The sequence below is a fragment of the Sceloporus undulatus genome, chromosome 4 (genome assembly GCF_019175285.1).
Source record: "Sceloporus undulatus isolate JIND9_A2432 ecotype Alabama chromosome 4, SceUnd_v1.1, whole genome shotgun sequence".
Lineage (NCBI taxonomy): Eukaryota > Metazoa > Chordata > Lepidosauria > Squamata > Phrynosomatidae > Sceloporus > Sceloporus undulatus.
In genome coordinates, this window is record NC_056525.1 from 145,329,415 (window position 1) to 145,349,130 (window position 19,716).

The 19,716-nt window shown below is 39.3% G+C and overlaps 1 protein-coding gene across 4 annotated transcripts in view; it reads right to left on the bottom strand.

Annotated features, from left to right (window-relative positions):
• Window positions 1-19,716, bottom strand: part of CTNND2 (catenin delta 2) — a 557,661-nt gene that overhangs the window by 109,905 nt on the left and 428,040 nt on the right. For all 4 annotated transcript variants that reach the window (XM_042464992.1, XM_042464991.1, XM_042464993.1 and 1 more), the window contains one exon: window positions 7,972-8,155. In XM_042464992.1, coding sequence (XP_042320926.1) covers window positions 7,972-8,155 — 184 coding nt within the window. The remainder of the gene's footprint in view (window positions 1-7,971; window positions 8,156-19,716) is intronic.

The following is a 19,716-nucleotide window of genomic DNA, read 5'->3' on the forward strand; positions in this document are numbered from 1 at the left end:
GCAAGAGTGCTCCAAGTGCATAATATATTTTGCTTCTGGGTTAAAGTTTTTTTTTAATAGCAAGAAATACAATACTATTACCTGAGGGTGACAGTACTAAAGAATCTAAAATAAGTATAACTGAATTTGCAAAACATGCTGGCAACAGGAGAAATGAGAATGATAGGCACTAAATTTAGAAACTGAAGATGTCCAGACTATTAAATAATTTAATTTTAAAAATATAAGTCTCTGCCACTTGGGATGTGTGAAAACAGGAAGCTTGGGCAGAAAAGTGAGGTATTTAAATGTGGTAAAATAAATAAAACGAATATCATAGCAACTTGCAATAGTAAACAGCAACATACTCAAACATAGTTTACAATCCATAAAACAGAAATACAGTGCACCCGCATCATATGCAGGTGTGATATACATGGTTTTCATCATATGCTGAAAGCTGCACTAGAAAAAGCCATGACATGCCCCGGAAGAAGTAATCCAGCTTACATGGGATTTCCCTTACACAGGGGTGTGTGTGTATGTGTGTGTGTGTTCCAGAATGGAAAGGGCCCACTATACTTCTTTACAGTGTACTAAACTAGTTTAGTACATTTACCTTCCTTTCTTGCCTTTTAATTTGGGATGGGAAGAATACTTGAACATGTATGAAAAATGACTGAAGCTTCCTTCACAAAAAAACAATCAATAATGCTGTTTTCTAAGGAAAAACCTGCCATTCTCTGTGATGTGTGTGTGTGTACAGTCTGCTCTCCATATCTGCAGACTTGCCATCTGCAAATTTAAGCATTTGTGGACAGCAAGCCTGTGGTGAGGCGGTGGCAGAGGAGGAGGAGTAAGAAGCAGGAGGAGCAAAAGGAAGAGGAGGAGGAGGAAGAGGAAGTGGTGGTGGCAGATGAGGCAGGATGGGGAAGAAGAGATGAGAGGAAGAAGCGGAGGGCGAAGAAGATGCAGCGGCGGAGGTGGAAGTGACCACCTGCCACCCGCTGGTGAGAGCCGGGAGGGAGGGAGGGTGAGTCCCATTGTCCCCAATGGTGATGCAGCCGCATGGCCCCACTGCCATTGAGGACAATGCAGACTTGAGCATCTGTGGATTTTGGTATCCACAGGGGGTTCCAGAATGGATCCCCCACGGATACTGAGGGATGACTGTATATATATATCCATCCATGTGCACCTTTTTACATAGAGTTAAACATGACCTGCTAATAATCTTTGAAAATTGCATCATCTCCCACAAATTTCTTGCAGTGCAGTGAAAAATAGCAAGAATGAACCTGGCAAACCTGCCTGCCAGAATGAAACTTACCAAGATTTACATACCTAATTAACATGTCTTCCTTTACACAAATTCTGCCTTCCGCTCTGTATTCCCCACACCAATTCTTCTCATCAAATTGCCAAGCACACAAAATTATCTCACAAAAATAATAGCAAAAAGTAACCATTGTACAGCTGGGACCTTTTCCCCCCACTGTGAGATATGTGATGCAAAATGTCAGAGTGATGCTTCTTACAAAAGCATCTTGCTACAAATGATATGGCATTGGAATCACTTTATAGTTTGCCAAACATCTCATGCCTTTATTTATTGATGTTTAGCAGAGGATGATGAATATTGCACAATGGAAATCAAGAGCCTGATCATTTCTCTCATCTGTGGAAACTATAGTTAGAGAGGAGGCAAACGGTAATTCTAAGGAAGCAACAATATATACCAAACAGGCTTTAACAGTATGTACCAAATAAGTTATCTGAGAAACTTTAATAATTGATATTCACTGAAGACATAAACAGTAATTTATGTCCTCACTTGTTTTAAAAATTTATTGGCTTGGAGTAAAAAACAAACCAACCAAAAAAATTATTCAGGAGTTATATGAAATCAAAAGATTTCCTACTCCTTTCTCAGTGTGCTTCTCACAAATAATATGACAGTTTACAGCCATGAAAGAAAGCAGGACACACAAACATATGCAAACACGTGTATAGAAATGCTTCCCAGATCTAAGCCAAAATCTGCAGTATCCAGTAGTAAGGTTTTTTTATTTGGATGGTACCATAGAATCAGGAATGTATTTGCATGGAAACACACACATATGCGGAGGTTAGGGAGCTGGATTTTCATTTTCCCAGTGTAAAAATAACATAACAGAAAAATAACAGGCATGGAAGGTTATGCTGAAACCTTCCCTGATGTATTAAGCTTTCTACAAGAAGTGTTTTTCATTGTTACACTTTTCTTCATGACATCCTGACCACTCCTCACCACTACTACTTGAAGTGGCAGAGACATGCTGACTGGAAAAAATGGACCTTCAACAGATCTGAGATGGCAAAATAAACAAATAACTGAAATAAAACGAAAGCATGCTAACCATGAATGAAAATGAAGGATTAAGTTTGCCTACTGTAGTGCTCACTGGGCCTCTTAGATCTCTCACACTAGATCTTTTAGATCACCTCACACTGGATCTCTCGGATCCCACTGACTGGCACCAAATTATGGTGCTCACAACCACCAGGTTCCACAGGATTCTTCTCCTGTCTTAACCTAAATAGTTTGAGCTTTCTTTTCCCTCATTAATATCTTTCTAACCCTTGGTCCTTCCACTGGCTTAAGTGCCTCTGCTATTAAGTGTTTTGAATATTCTTGGTAGCATGTTTTGATGTTATATATAAATCATTTTGGGCCACACCTTTGTGAACAAGAAGAAAATAACTCTTATTTACATGCAGAACTTATGATAGTATCTTCCTTGGTAGTTGGTTCACAAGGCTTGTTGTTACAATACACATATTACTTCAGTTGTTACTGTCACGCTGGTAGAGCAGGCTTGAATGAGACTTCAGCATCTACTCCCAGGCACTAGAAATCAGTGTGGAATGAAGAAGCTGGACCAGACAGCTCCAAGGTGAAGAGATTTATTTACAGTGCTAAGTAAAAGCTATATACAAGAGCAGGAACTATACAGACCAACAGAGGCGGGTTACAGACCACCATAAAGTATGCGCTCTGCGCGTACTAGGGTTAGGAAGGGCCATATTAGGGTTAGGAAGGGACTTACCTTCCTCATGGCCCTTCTCTGTAGTACGCGCGGAGCGCGTCGTAAATGGCAGCGCCCATCCACATGGGCGCTGCCATTTTGACGTCTTGGATGCATAGCGTCCAGACGTGTCGCGGCGGAAGTGACGCCGCGAGGGCGCGCTTTGCCCCTCACAGCGCCACTTCTGCATTTTGAAAAGGAGCGCCATTTCAGTGCTCCTTTTTCACTGCGCCGGGAAGCCTCACGGTCTGGTCGCTGGGGCTTCCCTCCGCAGCGAATGGCGGCGGTGGGAAAATGGCCGCTTGAGGGCGGTCTGTAACCAGGCAGAGTTCCTCTCAGAACAAACTCTCTCTTACAGACTCTCACAGCAACTCACCAACTACTCGTAACCACCATCACCTACTACTGTAGCCCACAGTTGTTTATCTTAACACACAGCCTTATATATCCTTGGTTGATGCAATCATTGCAGCACATGGCATAAGCCATTAGCTTATCCTGGTGAGTCATACACACACAGGTGTGTAGCAGAATCCACATCATAGTGTCTGGCCTTAAGGACATTTATCTACAAAGATTATCAACCAGTGCTTATCGTCCCTCTATCGGCTCTCAAACATTGAGGAAGTGCACGTGTGTGAAAGCTTGGTGCGCTTCCTCATCGTCATTGAATTGGCAGCTCCCTCTAGCATCACTGAATCGTTCCAGGAGAAGACATTTCCTTTGAACGGAAACTTTGCATTCAGAGGAAATTCTCTCTCCCTGAATGATTCAGCGATGCTAAAGGGAGCCGACGATTGCCTAATGATGAGAAAGTGTGCCAGGCTTTCACACACACATGCTTCCTTAATGTTTAAGAGCCGATTAAGAGTCGATAAGTGCTGGTGTGATAATCTTTTACATGTCCTGGCCTTGTCAGTCACACCACACACACATAGTGACTTAGCAGTCTACAGAAGTTAATTTTCCACAGCCAACATGGCTGACACTAACATCACTGGACTTCCTTTGTTCTTTTCAAATCTTTCCTCCCTTACAAAGCAATCTGAATCCTATTAAGGCTAAATTCTTATCTGTACCTCTGGCAGTTCTAACTGCTCTTAGCAGTTCCTGACACATGCAAGCTTCTTAATGGTGGCTCCTGCTCCTTTTTTATATCCGCTCATCAGGTAGGCTCCCACCTTTTGCCAGAGTGACTCCGATTGGCGGCTGTGAATATTTCAATTTGCTAGTGTCTCTCCACACCTACGCACAGCAATTGTTAGTCTACTTAAAGACATCCTGATATTGAAAAAACAAATGCCTAGGAAGTTAGAATACCACACAATTCAAAGTTAGAATCATAGAGTTGGAAGAGACCCCAAGGGCTGTTCAGTCCAACCCGCCTGCCATGTAGGAACCCACAATCAAAGCACCACGGACAGATGGCCATCCAACCTCTGTTTAAAGACCTCCAAAGAAGGAGAGTCCACCACACTCTGAGGGAGTGTGTCCCACTGTCGAACAGCTCTTACTGTCAGGAGGTTATTCCTAATGGTGAGGTGGAATCTCAACCCATCTATCCTGTTAGGCAGTTTCTGTGGATTGCACAGAGAATATTGCTGGTGAAGCTGTTCCAAGGTGATAAAGTCTAACCTCTTTAGACTAGTGCTAATCAAAGTGATGGTCACAGAAACAGTGCTGTTCCCTAAGCCATTGGCTGCCAGTCCCTGGTGAATTTACAAGGAAAAAACTCCAAACAATTGGGCACAAATGTGGTGCCAATTCCTGGCATGGTGGGAAAAAAATTGTCTCACATGAGACAATCTGAAAAGTACTGTTTTAGACTACTGCCTTGAAGCAGATGTACTAGTAATATTCATTATGTGCAGAGAAGAGCTCATGCATGCTCAGCAGGGCTTCCACAGTTTTATTCTCTGAACAACAGGATCTGTGTGCCTCACAAACTCTTGCTGAATTCTCCACAGACATTATGTGAATGTTTTGTCATTTCAAAGGATCTTTGGCATGCAGAATGGGTAGGGGGGCTGCTTTCTTTAAACAATATCAAGAATAACAAAAACATTTATATGAAACCTTGTTGTGTGTTGTTATTTCCATGGTTTTTAGATTCTGGACTAAAACCTGAAATGCATTTGAAATGAACTGGTATAACAATGTAGTGAGGGGGGAATCTAATGCATTCTGTTTATAAAGCACAAACCGTATGAGTTTCTGAAATGTGTCTGCAGTGTTAGCATTTTCAAAATAAGAAGCACATAGCCAATTGTGCAGAAACCAATTTGCTGCACATTCAGAACTTCAGAACAAATATGGCCACTGATTGGTTTGGATGAACAAAGAAAGTGTTTATGATCAACACTCTTCTCCTTTGTTTCCATCTTACTAAGAAAATACACTCAAGATCCAGTCAAGTGACATTTTGTCTTTAATGTCACAAAAAAAGTCAGATTTGACATTTATTTACATAATCATGCTATGCCTTCACTGTTGAGAGTACAGGCAGGTTACATCATTTTGACACCACACATATAGAAAAGGATTCTTCTAATAACATAATTTATTGTTGTTTGCCTTTAAGTCATTTCCAACTTATGGCGACCCCAAGACGAATGTACCACAGGGTTTTCTTGGCATGCTTTGTTCAGAGGGGGTTTGCTATTGTCTTCCTCTGAGGCTGAAAGACTGTGCCGTGCCCAGGATCACCCAGTGGGTTTCCATACCCAAACAGGGATTCAAACCATGATCTCCTGAGTCCTAGACTAACACTCAAACTACTATAGCACACTGACTCATAATATAAATATTTTATGTTATCTATTCCCTCAATAATATCATCAGGCCAAAGCCAGGCATTCTGATTAGATCAACATTAAATATAACCTAGATACAAGGTATGAAGAAGGTACTGAAAACTACTAAATAAGAGAAAAGGGGGGGGGGCATCCAGATATGCTAAAACCTACAGAGTTATTCTACTGTGACACATCAGTGATACTCAAGTATTTCTCAGCAAATTTAACTAGTAGGACAGAAACTCATCTTCACATTTGATTCCTGAGAAGAATCAGACCAACACTATGGAGTGGAAGTTGGGGTCCAGGATCGATTGTTTTCCATACAGATTGTGTTGAGCTATGAACAACTTCATTCATCAGAGCAGAGGACTTGCATGACATACTGAGGGACTCTTTCATGCTATTAATATATGTACAACCTACTGTCAATTCAGTAACTAATGTTGCACAGACTGTTCAGCTGAAACCATGGGCCATTATATAAAAAAGATGTCTCATCAAACCAGCTCTTGAAGACAAGATTAGACAACTCATCTTGAAGTAAATAATTTTACTATCTTATTCATAAGTGAAAGGATACTTGTCCATTTTTGGGGAAGTCATTATTCATGGGAGTTACTCGATCCCATATACCACTACATTATTGCTGTGCAAACTTCAGTCCTTCCTTTTACTCTAAGTCAGACACAGGAACAGACATTTCAAACAAGGAGAAACTAATTCAATCAATAAGCTGTTAGACAGGCCAGAACAACATTACTATTCCCCAAGCCAAAACACAACACTGCTCACAGCCAGAGATTGTGGTCTATGTGATACTCATGATTCATTTCAATGCCAAGAAGGTTGAGAGAAAAGGAGGATTACTGAATCCCTGATGGGAAACCATAATGTGGATAGAAGCAATGTTTTGTGGATTATAAATTATTATAGGTTCAGTGTATAAAGAACACAGGTTAATTCAAAAAGTCTGGAAAGCAAGCCTTATGTGGAATCATTTAGGGAGTTGGTTGGTTTAGCTTGGAGAAGAGAAGACAGAGAGGTGACATGATAGCCATCTTTAAATATCTAAGGGGATGTCATAGAAGATGCAAACTTCTTTTCTGCTGCTCCAGATAGTAGAACACAAATCAGTGGATTCAAAGCAGTGGATTCAAAAGAGATTTCACCTAAGCATTAGGGAGAACACTTTTACTGTAAGAACTGTTAGAAAACGGGATAGATTGCCTTGGAGTGTGGTGTGGACTGAACACTTTGGATGTCTTTAAACACAGTTTGATGGACATCTGTGAGGAGTGCCCTAATTGTATATTCCTAAATGGCAGGGGGCTGTGTTGTGGCTCGTGTACTGCTCCCAAAACCCTTGTTGGGACCTATGGAAATGACACACAGTGTCCACCACGACCACCTGCAGAGTTCAACCACGTCGACAGGACGCCAAGAAGAAGGAATCTGTGAAGATGTCTTCAACTAATAATGACTCTTACAAGTCTTCACTCTAAACGAGGGTTTTAATCTTCCTTTGCAGTATTTACAACATAGATATACACAGTGTATTGGACATCCATCTCTAATACACACTATTTACATCAACCAACAATAACACAACCTCTGAGGCAGCCACATTAACACACAGTACATTTCACTGCCTCTCAGTACAGACACAGCCCACTCTCAGGCACCAACTGTCTCTCAGTAACAGATACAGCACACTCTCTGAGGCACCAACTGTCTCTCTCTCCCTCAGTGACAGTTGAGAACTGACAGTTGACAGTTGCATCAACATTCCGATGATGCACTTTTTGAATGCTGACACATTAGCTGCCACTGGAACTGTAAATTATCTGCACAACAGCACACCAATGTCATTTCCTGACAGGCTGAACTACACTGGCACTTGTGGTCCCTTTCAACCCTAGATTCTATGATTCTACATTCTAAGAGACATCTATTAGTGATATGGAGTGACTTTCCAATGAAAGGGATAAGATATAAAATGACTTTACATTTTTGTGGCACTGACAGTAATAGAGAATAAATATTGATTTAATGTCTCTTAGAGGACTGGGATCAAAAATAGGATGTTTCATCAGAGCATACTGATGACTTTAGTTAATCCAACTCACCTTAGGCACCCAGTGGCATTGCGCAGCACCTGTGATGAATGAAGTTGTATTTTGTGGTCATCCTGGAGTGGGGAGTTTTCCCATCCCGAATGAGGGATGATCACTGCATTGGTCAAAACTGCAAGAGCATCCTGGATAATTGGCATTTTTAGTGCATCACAAGAAGATAGATTCCAGAGAACTCCTAAAAGTAAGGAAAGACACCGTAGTGGGCATTACTTACAGAAATAGAAGCGAGTATTAAGGCACATGAAGAAGAACAAACATATTACTTCACCTGCTGTCTGCTTCATCCAATATCACCCTTCACTCTAAATGCTGCTTTAACATGTGGCTGAAAACTACCCAGTCACCATCACTGAATTATTTAATTTCTTGAATTATTTAATTTCTGACATTTGTAACATACAGCTCAAGAAGGCATATCTCACTGCGACACTGTCTAGAATAAGATCTGCTTCACTTAAGTGAGGGAGTTTTTCTGTTACAGCACTCTAGCCATGGAACACTCTCCCCAGAGAGGTCAGGCTGGCCCCATCATTACTGAGAGGCAGGCAAAACTAATATTTTCATATGGCTTTGGCTTTTAAAGCAGTATTTGGTCGGTGTTTAAGGAGAGTTTTGTTTCTGCTCTGTTTTTATATTGTAATTTTATTCTACAATGCTTTGGGAGCCCTGATGGGCAGAAAACTGATATGTAAGGATTTTTAAATAAACAAACAAGTAAACAAGGCTGATGCATCACAGACCCCAAGAGTAGGTCCTGGAATAACTGCTCTATTGTCTGAGAATATGTACTATGAAAGAAATTGAGGAGCAAAGGGCAGAAGTTTCTTTTGACCACAAACTCATGCATAGGATTTTCTGCCTACTGTCAAAAAGAAAGAAAGAAAGAAAGAAAGTGGAGTATGCCTTTTTGTCCTAAGGACGTTGAGAACTGGCCACATAGGATCCATCTTGGAGACTCTTTATTACACATTTGCCAATCCCTTCACCCGTTACTTTTGTAGCATGACTATATTTATTGATTTTATCTGAATTCATTTTCATGCTGCCTTTACATTCAACAGGTACACAGATTGTTCATAATTCTTTGTTATCTCATAAAAAAGTATTAAAATTTAATTAAAATAAAAAATACAGAGAAATATAGTGTATATTTTCTTTTTCTGTATGTGTATGTGTATGTATTGCTATTATATGACTTTAAATTAAGTCTGTTTTACAGCAACAGCTATTGGCAAGACTAATTCAGAGGAGGCTATTCTGAAACTGGTTCCTCTTAAACTGGAATTTAAAAGGTTCTCGTGGCTGATCACATTTGAACCCTGGTCTCCCAGTCTTAATCCAACACCCAAATCACTATACCATGGTGGTTGCCTGTACTTATAGAATAAAGAATCAGAAAATTGTTAATCAGTTTTCTCTGAAGGTGACTAATAGAGGGATTGAATATCAGCACCAAGGAAGCCTATTTCAGATGGAAAAAGTCTACAGAAGTCCCAGAGGTTTGTATTGGCTTCTTAGAATGATTGATGTATTCATAGGAACTGAGATTCCCTACCATGGTCTATACTGCCTGTCAATGGCTCTCCAATGCATAAGATAGGGATATTTCCCATGCAACACATGTCCCGTCTCTGAAGAACACACATGAGACAAATATGGCTTGATAACTTGGGTCCTCTTCTGCATATAAAACTTGACCCTTTCACCATTCCTTCCATTTATAAGGGAAGTTTATAAATCCCTCTTTCCCCCCAATGCTATTCCTCTGCACTATCACTGTCTTTCCCTTCTTCCATAACACCTTACACATTACACCTATGGAACATGAAACAAGGACATAAGTCATTTTTCATGTAATGTGAAAAGCTGTAACGGAGTGCTCCTCCATACTGAGGATGGGTGAGACAGAAAGTTCAACCTCTTTTATCAATAACTTCATGGTGAAGAGTCAGTGCATCAAAACTTCAAATAGACTTTGGCAATGCACACATGTATACTTATATTTAAAAATGTATGCACTCTATCCCCCCCTCTCCCTCCCAGGAATCTATTACAATACACTATCTTTTACAATATTTCCCTCTTATGAATCTACTACAATACACTATCTTCTACAATATTTTTTCTCACTATGGCCTTGTCTGCACTGACTAGGATACTCAAGTGGCACCTTGAGGTATCCTGGCCCCACAGCTGCTCTGACCTATCCCATTACCTTGGCCTCTGTTTCTTCACTGTAGTGGCTGTCTGCACTGGTGCCCTATTGGGTCACTAGGTGCATCTGCTGCTGTGGGACAATAGCTCCTGAGGCTGACCAGATATGGTCATATTCTGGGAGGCTTGTTCTGACCTCAGAGCCAATGACCTGCAGTGGTGGTAGATGCACATCCACCATCACTGTGGGTCACTGGCTCTGAGGTCAGATTATGGCACCAGGCAGTCCAGCAGGATGCCTGTGCAGAGAGCTGCTGTAGAGCAGAAATGAAGGGCTCTGGATCTTCCCAGAAGATCTGGAGCAACAAGTACATTTTAAAATTCATTTTAAGCTTGTTATGCCTCAGTTCTGGTGTGGGACATGATGGCTGTCATTCAGTCAGCCCACATCAGAATGCCATATACCGTCTGTACAGGATGATGGTGGAAAAGTGGGCTTTTTGGCCCATGAAATATGGCCTCTAACAATGTTTAAAAATTCTCCTTGGATCCCACCATAATGGAGAACTATAAGCCAGTTTTCAATATTCCTTTTTTGGGGGGCATCTTTCTAGAGCGTGGTGGCTCGTGAATAAAATGGATTATCTACATCTATTTCAATCTGATGTCAGATCTGGATATCAGACAGAGGTAGCTTTGACTGCCTTAGTGGACTGCCTACATAGGGAACTGGACAGAGGGAGTATGTCTCTGTTAGCTGTGCTGGACCTCTTAGCAGCTTTCAGTACTATCAACCATGGTATCCTTCTGAGATGCCTCTCTAGGATGACACTCAGGGACACTGTTTTACAATGTCTTCAGTCCTTGGAGAAGTGGACTCAGAAGGTGGAGCTGGGAAATGTCAGACTGACATCTTGACAAGTGGCCTGTGACATTCCTCAGGGCTTGCTTCTGTTCTCCATGCTGTTAAATATTTACATGAAACCACTGGGAAAGGTCACCTAGAGTTCTTGGGTTCAATGTCATCATTTCGCTGAAGATACTCAACTCTCTCCTATGTGTCCAAAAGGATTCTGGCCATTAATACAGTGTGCCTGTGTCATATGCGGGCGCGCTTTACGTGGCTTTCAACATATGCTGAAAGACATGCAGGGAGAAGGGGCAGCACATCCCATAGGGACTAATGGGGCGCGCGCCTGTGGCGCGTGTGTGACACCACGCTACCACACCATCGTGTGCATGAGTCCCATTCATTTAAATGGGGCTCGAGCATAGGTGGAATTTGCTTTACATGGGGGAGTCCTAAACGGATTCCCCAAGTAAAGCAAGGGCGCACTTTATGTTTTCCCTCCACTTATGCATTAGTAAATAAAGAGCAGAAAAATTCTAGCATCTATGGAAGCTCACTTGCCTGAGATACTGCTGTAGCTTTCTCTGTCACAAATCAAAATCAAAATCAAATCATACAGTTGGCTCTCTTCATCCACGAATTCAACCACCCTCTGCTTGAAATATCACCCTTCCCTTCCCCTTTCCATTGAACAAACCTTAATTTTGCCATTTTATATAAGGTACACCATTTTACTATGCCACTGTATGTAACAGGACTTGAGCATCCATGGATTTTGGTATTCCATGGGATACTGGAACCAAATCCTAGCAGATATCAAGGGCCCACTGTATTTTCTGATTGTTTATAAGCACCACTGGTGGAATTTTAAATATTTGCATGCTGCTGATACTTATGATTAGAGATGTAAATAATTCTGTTTTGATTTGTGTGTGTTTATCTAAATCCAAATAAGATTTCCATCCAATCCCTCATCTGTAACCAGTCCCGTCTTTTTTTGTATCATCTTTGGCTGCATTGTGGCCCTTGCTTTTTAATTCTTCCATGCAAATTTGTACTCATTTTCTATAATGTTTAGGATTCCTTACATCCAGGTTTCCCAACACTCAATCATATTTTTCGACTAATTTTTGATTTTTAAAATATATTCTTCCCATCCGAACTTTTTGTACATTCAAAATGTACAGCAAGTGTTGCAAATGTGCACATTTTTGAGGTAAGGTGTGCTTTATTTTGCAATGAATCCTAGGAGGTGTGAAATTAATAATTTAAATGAGAATCTCAAAATCATTTAAATACTTCTCACATATGTTCAAGCCATAAAGCAGCCAATGGCACTATCAGAACTTAAGAACATCTGTTTTGCATAGTGTTTTACTTGAAATGAAAGTCTTTAAGGCTACTATATATAGCTGTGCCATCTCTACATGAATAGTTGATGCCACAGTAAAACTACACATCTGTGTTTATACACTTCAGTATCTAAGTTAATGTCAAGGGTGCTTTTGCAGAAACTTATTAAAGTGATTAACTGATTTAAAAAAATCCTACACATGAGACCTCTTCCAGTCAACCATGATTCTTTTAATGCAAATCTGAATACATTTTGGTACTAAATGTCAAAATACTTTATAAAATAGTACTTGGCATATAGGACTAATGAAAATATTACATCATCTTAATTGCACAAATATCCTCTGCAAGAAACATGGTATTTTACAATTTTTCCTCTTTTGACTTTTCCCTGCTGAAAGTTTTACCTCAATGAATACTACACTTTTCACGAAATGCAACCATCAAATTATGCATAAGTTTCACTCAGGTTTGCAATAAATAATAATGAAAAAACAAACAAAACAAATTAATAACTGGTGTTTGAAACATGAATTCCTCGAAGTTGAAAATTCAAACCCATTATTCACAGCTTGAATTAAGGCCAAATTCCTAATGGGGCATATTCCAAATGCCTGCCAGTTTCATGTGCCATTTATGCCACCTTACTATCAAAGCCAAGACTCTTGAAAAGGATGAAAAAGTTGGCTAGGAAAGGCTATGCTAAACCAAAAATTATCTTCTTGCAAATGCTCAGAAACACTATTTCCTGCCAGAGTTCAGAGATCTATAGTATTCTCTGTCTCTTGACTAATGTAATTTGAATTAGCATGGTATATTTTCTTAGAAGAGGCTACTGAACTAATAGAGGTGTCTTTGTCAGAAATGGAAAGTAGCGTGTTATATTTAAAGAACTGCAGCTAAATTGGAAATCTACTTCTTAGAGCTATGGCACTATAATTTTAACTCATTTCTTAAAAGTACCTTTCCACACTCCTCATGTTCCCCATGGAGTTTACAACATAGTAGGTCTGAGAATCATGACAAAGACAATGGCCATCGCTCTGTTCTCTAGAGTTTACTTCTCACAATCAGCATATGAAAGGATAAACCACTTCAAAGTGCTGGTGAAGTCTCACATGAGTGAATGCTTTATCTGCACCATAAAATAAAAATTCTGCACATACAGACCTGGAAGTTATGGTGAATTCCTAGCCTACCTTTGTACCCATTATATTAGTTTGCTATTCTTATACATATCTTATTTTACTTTTTTGTTTTCATGGAAGAGGATTTAGTGATGTGACTTCCTCCCTCCCTTTTGGAATGGAATACCCAGGTTTACTTGCTGATTTGCTACCAGTTGTGTAAACTTTTATCTATTTCATCCATGCATACAGGCCAAAGCATTTCCATAGCTCCTTTCCTGTTGCATGAGATCCCAAAGATTTCTACACAGCTTTCCAATACTATTAATACTTTGAAAGTCTTTTGGGAATTTTTTTCCATGAAAAAATACAAAAAAGTGAAATACTCACTATTACACAGTGAAAAAAATTTCACTTTATGACCAAAATGTGGGGTTTGTTTGGCACCAAATGCCATGTATATTTTTGTAGAAATGGAAACCTGGAATGGTTTCTTGAATTGTGAACAATCTTGTTGCCCAAGTGTTAGGAACCCCTAATTTTCAACTGGGAAATGAAAATTAATAAATATTCTTTCCATTCCTATATGCTACTGGTAAGAACTAGGCCAAAGAGAAGACAAAAGAAGGAACTTATTTGGTATCTGACTGCTGCACCTTTGCAGACATAGGACTTCATCATACAAGGTCTGTTCTCACTGAGATCATGTTGTTGAAAGGAAACACATACATTCTAGTTTTGGAGCAGTCTATATTGCATGTATGGACAGTGGAACTGTTGCAGCCATGCATGTCCCACACTCTCTTTTCCAGACTGCTCTTTAAGCCTGCTCTATGGCTTTCTCCAGCAATTATATTTTTATTTCTCTTTTTAATACAACTTAGCAACAATGGCAATATGATTTACTGAGGAGTGGGAAGAAAAGAAAAGAAAGTGTTAAAAGGCGAAAACAAGTCTACTTGGAACTAGTGAGGGGGAGGGAGAGAGGAGGAGACTGAGACCACAATTACTAGATCTTGGAACTACAGCTGGAAACTTATCATGCGAGAGAGATAATGCTACATCAGCTATTGATGGGCTTTGCCTGACACCGAAACGATGCATCACAAGCATGGGTGGACTACAGATCAGCTACAAGTCAGTCAAAATGTTGTCTGATAACATTCAGCCATAGACACTACTATCCTCCTTCAATTTCACTTTTCTACCCTTGTGCAATAATCTCCATAATGTATAATGTATAAAACACAGTGAGTCATTGAATGAAAATGTAATCCAGTTTATGGCTAGGCAAGCACTGAAGTGGAAATTTGTAACTGGAAGCAATAGAACTTCTTAATTTTGCATATTATCCACAAAGTATAGGCATTTATAACATAAAGAGAAAATAAGCATTTTTTGTAAAGCTTGCATTTCCCTGTTACATTTCATGTTACTTTCTTTGCTTATCAGTGTGCCTGCCTTTACATAGTTGGAATTTTTTCTTTGAAAAAGCCCACAGTCACTACATCCTTATAAACAATGATTTCTTAAATTTCAGTTTGAGATATCAGCAAAATCCTAAACCTTTTTTTAAAGGAAAGGCACATCTCTTGTTAATGTGTTAATTCAACAACAGACCACCATCACCATGAGACCACAACTTGAGCTTGGAAAAGATTCTTTTTTGCATTAGAAATCCTCAAACACCCAGCCAACATGACCACTAGTAATTCTAAGACCTGTAGTTCCAACAACAACAAGCTCCTTCCCAAGCTTTGAGTATAACTATTGTTGCATACTGATCTCCTTACCAGTCTTTAAGACTGAATAAAAATCAACACTAGTTATTATTATTTTTAAAAAATTGAATATTTATTTAAATTAATCTTTTTTGAAACAATGGTATTATTTCTCTTTTGGCTCTCATTTAAACATAACAGCTAAAACTAAATCTCATTGCAAACATGTTATTTCATGTTGTACTTGCAGTCTCATCAAATTGAATTACCTTCAATCAAACATGAACAAGCAGGAAAGCTTGAATTTTTATTTCTGTTCATGAATAAAAATGACAACAGAAGTCTGGAAAATGATGTCTAGTCATAGACATTTTAACAACAGTGTACATTACTGCTAAATTTAAAATTTAATATTTTAAAAAACGATTTATTTTTTTAAACAGCAGGAATGTTGTTGCAGCCAAGTGGTCTAAATTCTGGTTTTCTCTTATTGCCCGGTAGACTATCCTACATTTACAGTCGACCCTCGGTGTTTGCTTGGGATCCATAGCATAACCCCCCCCCCCCCTGCAGATACCCAAATCCACAGATGCTCAAGCCCATGCATTCCATAATGGCTGTGCGTGCACATGGCCATGCTGCCATTAGGAATAGTCCTTGCTGTCCCATGGTGGTGTATGAATGCATCTGTGCCACCACTGAGGACAACAGAACTTAATGATAATGTGGCCATGTGCACACACTGCCATTGGGGACAAAGCGGGTTTGCTGTCCGTGGATGCTTGAATCCATGGATGGCAATCCCGTGGATACTGAGGGTGGACTGTAATATGGATGTAGACAATCTGTATGCCTCAAATGGGCAAGTGGGTGCAACAGAGGTATGCATGTTTTAAGGACAGCCATTAAGGGCAGCAATGGCAAATGTGAAATATTTATATGACATGTTAAAATTTAGCTTAATAAACTATGGCCTAAATCCAACTGTTAGTCTCAAATAGAGTTTTTGTTTTGTGTGCCTTGAAGGAGTTTCTGTGTTATTGTGATCAAAATGTAAACTTATCACAGGGTTTTCTTGGTATGATTTCTTCAGAGAGGGTCTGTCTTTGCCTTACTTTGAAGCTGAGAGAGTGTAACTTGCCCAGTGTCACCAAGTAGGCTTCCATGGCTGAGTGAGAATTTGCATCCTTGTCTTCTGGTATTTCAGTGCCCAAAATGACTACATCACACTGGCTCTCCTCAAATAGAGTAGACCCACTGAATCAATGGAAATTGCACAAGTAATTGTTCCCATCATATCTATTTCAACTGGAACCCAACAACTGGATTTAGGCCTCAGTGGAATTATGATAATTATGATAAAAGATTTACTTCTTTTCATTTCTAAGGTACTGATGGAGCCTCTGCAACTTGGCACAGATAATGAGTCTCTATTATGTACTATTATTTCCTAAACTAATTCCCTAAATTAATAAAAAGATAATTATCTTTAAAAATTACACAAATTATACCCTCTTAGATATTTTAAACTGCTCTACTGAGTTGTAAGTTAACATATTTTGGTAATCAGATTTGCATGATTGTTCCAAAATATGTGCATGGGGAATGTGCAGCAGGGTTTTGTTTTAAAAAATCAGTAATTTAAACTGGAGGTTTCACTTGGTAATTTAAATTGTGATTGAAAATGACTTGATTTAAAACTTTGACATTCTACCTACCTTTTGTGTCTTACCTCCAATTAAAGGCTCCTCTAATTATTTAACCCTTCTTTCAAGCTAAAAGGAGCTCTTTCCAGAGATAGTCAATATGCTAAGATTAGAAATCTGAAAATTGGCCCAAAGGGATCTTATTATCAGATAAGTTTAACACTAGTTGCCATCCTATACAGATCTATTAATGGCAAACCCATACAAGCTTCAGTTGGCTTTACTTCCAGGTAAGCATGCATAAGATTGCATCCTAAATAAAGCAAGGTCTGACTTATCATCAGAGTTTTATTTACCAAAGTCAGTACATCAAACGTGCTTGGTATATAAAAATGTCTATTCATGATTAAATCAATTGTCTTATTAATAATGTAAAACAACATTTCGGTTTTTGCTGTTCTCCCATAACTCTGTGGCGGCTTATAGAATAGATAACTGGTTATTATTTTTTGCAACATTTGTGTCTACTTTGTAATATTTTATTTACATAGCAATAGCTAAAAACTATGCTTTAGGCACTCATAATTTATTATCACTCTCTGTTCTGTAATGGGCTACAGCCTGGCCATTTGTTATATTTTGACTTTTCCACAGTATAATTATATCACTGTGATTACTTGTTTGTTAAACAGTTTTTCAGATAAGATTGATATGCACTTTAAATAATGTGCCACATTTATGCTGGACCCCTAGCCAATGAAAGAAGCTGCTAATTTCATTTCCTCATTGTCTGTGATAGGCTGAATTTTATGAGATGGAACAATAACTTAAATCTATTGTCTGGTGAAAAGATCATCTTCATAATGCAATTCCAGGCTACATCAATTGAAGTATAGTATCTAGATCAAGGGAAGTAATAGTGCCATTCTCTTTTGCTTTGGTCAGGCCTCACCTGGAATACTGTGTCCAATTCTGGGCACCACTATGCAAAACAGATGTTGAGAAGCTGGAGAGCGTCCAAATGATGAAGGGTCTGGAAACCATGTCTTATGAGGAGAGACTTAGGGCTGATGCAGACGCCACCCCTTTGAGTGCCAGATCGGGGTTGTGGCAATGGCACACTGTGGCCTCAAGCCGGCATTTTTGTAGCAAAATGCTGCTCCTTTTTGGGATGGAAAAAGGGTGACTTTTCTGTTGCCACGCCCGCTGTTCGGCACTCCTGCGGTGTGCAGTGTGTAAACACTGTGCTGCTGTAATGCTGCCTGCCATATGGGTTGGCAGGCTGTATGATGCCAGCTTGGGGGCGGCATCAGTGGCATGTGTCATCTAAATGCCACACTCCCACACTGCCCCAAGCAGGCATATTGTGCCAGTCTGTACCGTCCCTTTGGGAGCTGGGTATGTTTAGCCTGGAGAAGGAAAGGTTAAGAGGTGATATGGTAGCCCTGCTTAAATATCTGAAGGGCAAGCCTCTTTTCTGCTGCTCCAGAGAATAGGACCTAGATCAATGGATTCAAACTACAGCAAAAGAGATTCCACCTCAATATTAGGAGGAATTTCCTGGCCGTGTTTGACAGTGGAACACACTCCCTTGAAGTAGAATCTCCTTCTTTGGAGGTTTTTAAACAGAGGCTGGATGACCATCTATTGGGAGTGCTTTGATTCTGTATTCCTTCATGGCAGGGGGTTGGACTGGGTGGCCCTTGAGATTTCTTCTAGCTCTATGGTTCTATGGTTCTCTAAAAACAATCAAACCCTGTTTCTGAAAAAAAAAAAGTAATCGAAGAAGCAGCTAATCAGTATCTAATTGCACATTTCCGGTGGTTTTTGTTATTAAAGATTATTTTGTTTTAGTCTCACAAGATTTTTAAAATTCCCCACAAATCTAGAAAAGGATTTGTAAATCACTGAAAACTCAAAAGCCATTTCTAGAATGAAGTAACATAATAGATGGTAGCCTTTCAGCCCTTGCTCAATCTAAAATATGGATATTGTTAACAATTACTTGCTAATCAGGAGAATATCTGAATTCCAATTCATCACAGTTTCCATGGTTGAAGTCATGTGTGGATCCCAGAGGTGCAGCTATGATTACTCTGTCTCCATGCCCAAAGTGGTCAGCCTCAACTGGATTACAACCTACTATTTATAATATCACAATATTAGGCTGAGTGATTTTTCCGATGGTGCTTTCACCTCTTTCTCCTGTTGCCTCTTCCTGGATTATCCACACTGCTATTCTCTCACACTTTGATGCAAGAGATGGAAAAAGATGGACAAAAGCCACTTGGCAACAGGTTTCTCAGAGAGGTTCTGATGCACAAAGCCTCAGATGTGTTTTCTGTCAACACAAATCATTCTGTGCTTAATAGTCTTCATGCCCTTTCATGTGGATTTGAAATGATGGCAACAATTTCTACAAACAAGTTAAGCATGTAAATTCACAGAACATGACACTTTTAGGCACCAGAGGGAAACTAGCCATCTAAACCTTGCTAAACCTTCACAGTGTTTTGTGTGGTATTCATAAATCATGCAATATTTTAATGTAAATTGATTTTTAAAAAAATAACCCTCATAATGACTAAATGTTAAGGAACGCATATATTTTTATAAAGGACTAAAACATAGAGGTTTGGCCCAAGAAAAAATGGAAAAGTACAGAGAAGTCTCAATTTACACTAACCTCATTTATAACAGTTCAAATTCACAATATTTCCCCATAAATAAATAAATAAATAGCTAAATAAAAGTCTCACTCACAGTGCAACTGTTTGTAAAGAGCCAAGTACATGGATGGTGCTATATAAATAAATGATGATGATGATGATGATGATAATAATAATAATAATAATAATAATAATAATAATAATAATAATAATAAT